Source organism: Conger conger, chromosome 9, assembly GCF_963514075.1.
Source record: "Conger conger chromosome 9, fConCon1.1, whole genome shotgun sequence".
Lineage (NCBI taxonomy): Eukaryota > Metazoa > Chordata > Actinopteri > Anguilliformes > Congridae > Conger > Conger conger.
Window position 1 is genome coordinate 26,595,325 of NC_083768.1, and position 4,104 is coordinate 26,599,428.

A 4,104-nucleotide genomic window follows, 5' to 3' on the forward strand; every position below is an offset into this window, starting at 1 on the left:
AGAAAATATGTATCAGTTATGAAATTGTATATATGTAGTAAGCATAGCAAAGGAGAATATGTCTTGCTTGATGTGTTTTTTCATGTCACACATTGTTAAAGTGTTATTAAATTGTTAGATCAAATGCCCATGGAACAATTGGACAAGACAAAAAATAAAAACATCTCTGCATTTCAGAATGTTATGGTTTATACTGTACTCTGTATCCAGCTCTTATAAGAGGTTGCATTTTTCAATGGATACACACAATTGTGAAATGTACAGCCAGAAATAAATTTCCATTAATGTGTCCTTACCAGCAGCTTCAGAGGTGATCTTTTTCACAGGTGTTGTGATTAGCTTTTACTCTTTAAAGTCACACCCACACTACCAAATGAAAGGGCAGAGTATTTGAAGCCTTCAAAGAGAGTAGCGTGTGACTGCAGGTCAATATTGTATCCATGTGTTAAATTTCAAGGTTGTTTGATGTCTGAACAGGTTCACAAGGAGCAGGTTCAGCCCCTAAGTGGTCAGTGATTTCCTAAGATATGTTCCTCCCATACAATCCCATTCAAATGGCCTTGTTCTGTTTCTTGTTATGGTTGTAGAAAATGAATGAAATTGCAGGTCACAGCAATAAGTGTACATTGCTAGCAGTCTTCCAGAATATCAATTGGAAAAACATCATTTAATATTCAAATAAATAAATCACTAAATTCTGTTTCACAAGGAAATATTCAGTCCAAGATGTATCAAGACATGATATTAAAATGGTTTTAGTACTGTATAATTCATGAAAATTAGAATATTTCCTGAATTCCAATTCTTTCAAGGCTGCATTTCACAATATTTATCATTCTCTTAAACATCTAATGGCTTTACCACAGAGATTAATTTATAAGTATATTTAAGACACAGGTAAATAAGGTTTTTCATTATACCTTCATGAAACAACATGATGCAATAATAGAGCCTGCCCATCTCTAAAGGATAGTTGGGTCAGAAATACACCACTAGTGGATGATTGTAACTAGTCCTGCTAAATTGAACAGTTCTTGCCAACTGTTGGGAGTCACAATGTGCACATCCTGTAATTCTAAATAAATGTAAATGTCAACAGATACATCACTCATTTCACAGGTATTGTGTGGTTGCAGACACACAGTGCTAATTAGCATGTCAAGAATAATGGAAGAGTCATTTCACCCAATAAGCTCTTCCTAGGTGAATAAGAAAACTCAAAACATTTAGGTACAATTCCTGCAATTTTATTTAAAATGTGTAAAAAAAACACTAAAAACATTCATTCAGCCTTTTCAGTTCACACAATCTAGATACAATGCACTCATCTCAGCCACGCATAATACATTCAAATATATAAAAATATAAATGCAAAACTTAATTATTTAGAAACAGACATTACACAAATGCCTAATTGAGTTAAGGCACTTGACAAGAGTATTGCTATTTTGAGTGCTGTCAAACAGTTATTGCGTTATGCCTGTGCAACAGAGTTTAAATACTTTCATTCTTTAAAAAAAGGACTTGCACAAATTCCCTATACAGCAATGGCTTCAGATATCCTATTGGCTGGAAATCACCTCTTTGTATAGCTATCACGAACCATGTGGAATGTGTCGTGCAATGCTTTAAAAGGTGCAAGGTAAGTATAAAAATGGTTGTAACCATTCCTGATACCAATCCTATACTTGAAATTGGCGAGAACATCTCTACACTGGAGAAGGCCTAATGCAGTCAGATACCTCCAATGCTACTTACAGTAAGAATAACTAGGCACTTGGCAGTAGAAAACACTGATTGCAATGGAAAAGTTTAAAAAACAACACTGTTTAAATGAAATGTAACTGACGAGAGTTGATACTGAGTTTTACATTGAAATGACATGGATTTGGTTTTTCAGTCAAAGAGACGGCGCAGATGTTTTAAAGAACCTCATTATATCCTCCACTGGAGTAGTAAAGGTCTCTGCTGCTTATCCTGTCTCAGTGTGCTACACAACAGCCAGATTCCTCATGCTTGTGTAGAAGAGACATTCTGGAGAAGGTTTTGGAACAGTTTTTGCATTGGTATTTTTTCACATCAGAATGGGTTTGTAGGTGCGCCCTGAGGTTGGACCGGTCTGCGAAGGCTCGGCTGCAGTGTGGGCACGAAAAGGGCTTCTCTCCTTAAAGAAAAGACGAAAATCAACAGACGTCAATATATGCCAATACGGAATAGAAAATGAAGCTGCTCTGAAAGCTAGGCCGCTACAATTAACAATTCCTCATTTCAAAACAACGTAGCAAAAACGCTCTTAACCTGAGCATTAACATGAAAAACTTCCCCGTGTACGGTTGCAGAGCTAATGGACTGCGTTACATATAATTCTTCATAAAAAGCATTCAAGCCACATTACATTATATAATTCATCGTTTTGTGGTAGTATTTAAAATAAACGAAATATAAAACATGACTCTCTTCTGACAGTGATGCAAAGCTCTTATTTAGGGCGGTAACATTCACAAATGCATGTATTATATTTCATTAACCATTTGATATCTGGAGCAGTCGAATGCGAGAACTCTGGTGCTGGACAGACTTTAAGAATTTTGTTAGAAAACTCGCAGTCTCAAAAACTCGCAATGGCTTCCCCTGTTTTGGCGACACGTTTGCCAACAGCTATAAAGTTAAGACGTGCTTACCGGTATGCGTTCTGATGTGTCCTTGAAGCAGCCACGGTCTGGAGAAAGCTTTGCCGCATATTTTGCAGACACAAGGCAAAGTGTGGGTCCTTATGTGCATCTTCAGAGCTCCAAGGCTGACATACTCCTTTTCGCAGTATTTACAACTGAACGATTTCCTTGTCTGTGCGTCACAGTGCAGTTGCTTGTGCTTTAGCAGTCCTGAGTACGTGGAATAGGACTTGCTGCACAAACTACATTGAAACTTCTCAGTTTCGGCATGCGGGTCTGTGAGTTTGGTGTGGATTCTCTCGTCCTCGTCGCTTATTGGACTTTCAGAACCACTGTGGTCCTTAGAAGAAGTATCAGAAAGCGGTGGTGGACTAACACGTCCGAGAGACGAAGGGTATCCGGAGATAGGAGAGAGGTCATTTGGTAGAGGGGATAGCGGCAGGCTGCTCGTAGTCCACACAGTGATAGGATTATATGCCACCGAGCTGAGAATCTCCGGTTGTGGAATGACAGGCACCGGGAAGCCCTTGTACAAGTATGGTGAAATCAACACTGCAAATGAAACAAAAATATATTTAACAATTAATGCGGAACATTGTTCGTATGACATGTTTTAGATGCAGGAAAACAGACACGTATGAGAACCATGTCCAGTGGGGTAGACTCCATGTCATAAATATAGATAGTTCAGCTAAACAAGAAATACAGTTCAAAGAAATAGCCTACCATACAGACCATCTGAAAAGTTTATATTTCCCAATAGTCTACAATTAAAAGGTATCTTTGTGACAACTGTGTGTAAGTTAATGCGAGGTACATTCAACAATGTTGTCTGCACAATTTCTGAGAAAATTAGAAATAAATATTTAGTTTTACCTGTGGGACTGTCCAGTTCACTGTAATTTGGCTTCTTAGCTGAGTTAAAATGTTTCTTTACAAGAAACGACCGTGGCATCTTGAAAATGAAATAGGCCAGCCAGTGAAGGAAACGGGTTTATAAATATAACGGTCCCAGCCCTTCTCAGTGAGCGACAAATCACTGTAACCTCACAGTTTCCTATTGCATAGTCCAAGACAGGAACATCGTGCAGCGCAACGCTATAGTGGCAGTTTGGCAAAATGCAGTTTAGAGCAGTAAATACTCTTGGTCAGGTGCGGGGGAGGAGTTATGTGTTGTAATTTACATATCATGGGTCCCTTCAACCCAATTAAAAATTACGTTTTTGACGTGTGGACTTAAGGGGGTGGAGTTAAGACTTCCTTCTGGCGAGACAGGTGTTTGTGAAAATACATCGGGGTTGATGGGAGGGGTCGTGGGGCAGCAATGGTGTTTGGACTTGTTGCCGAAAAGTGCACTATTCTGAGGAAGCATTCCTGTGTAATCTTCGGAATGTACAGGTTGTTGCAAATTAGATTTTTATTGCCTAGCTCG

At 38.7% G+C, this 4,104-nt stretch overlaps 1 protein-coding gene across 1 annotated transcript; it reads right to left on the bottom strand.

Moving 5' to 3' along the window:
- Positions 1–1,231: 1,231 nt before the first annotated feature.
- snai2 (snail family zinc finger 2) lies at positions 1,232–3,769 on the bottom strand. The gene is made up of 3 exons (XM_061255464.1): positions 3,549–3,769; positions 2,682–3,224; positions 1,232–2,164 (listed from the first exon to the last, which is right to left on the bottom strand). The coding sequence occupies exons 1-3, from the start codon at positions 3,625–3,627 to the stop codon at positions 1,983–1,985; spliced, it is 804 nt and encodes a 267-aa protein (XP_061111448.1). The 5' UTR covers positions 3,628–3,769; the 3' UTR covers positions 1,232–1,982.
- Between the last annotated feature and the right edge of the window lie 335 nt (positions 3,770–4,104).

What these genes read in the sequence shown, in the direction of transcription:
- snai2 (XM_061255464.1), bottom strand. Translation starts at nt 3,627, where the DNA reads ATGCCACGGTCGTTTCTTGTAAAGAAACATTTTAACTCAGCTAAGAAG. An exon ending in TGAACTGGACAGTCCCACAG is followed by an intron (nt 3,225 to 3,548) that starts GTAAAACTAAAT and finishes TTTCATTTGCAG; the next exon opens with TGTTGATTTCACCATACTTG. An exon ending in ACACATCAGAACGCATACCG is followed by an intron (nt 2,165 to 2,681) that starts GTAAGCACGTCT and finishes CTTTTCTTTAAG; the next exon opens with GAGAGAAGCCCTTTTCGTGC.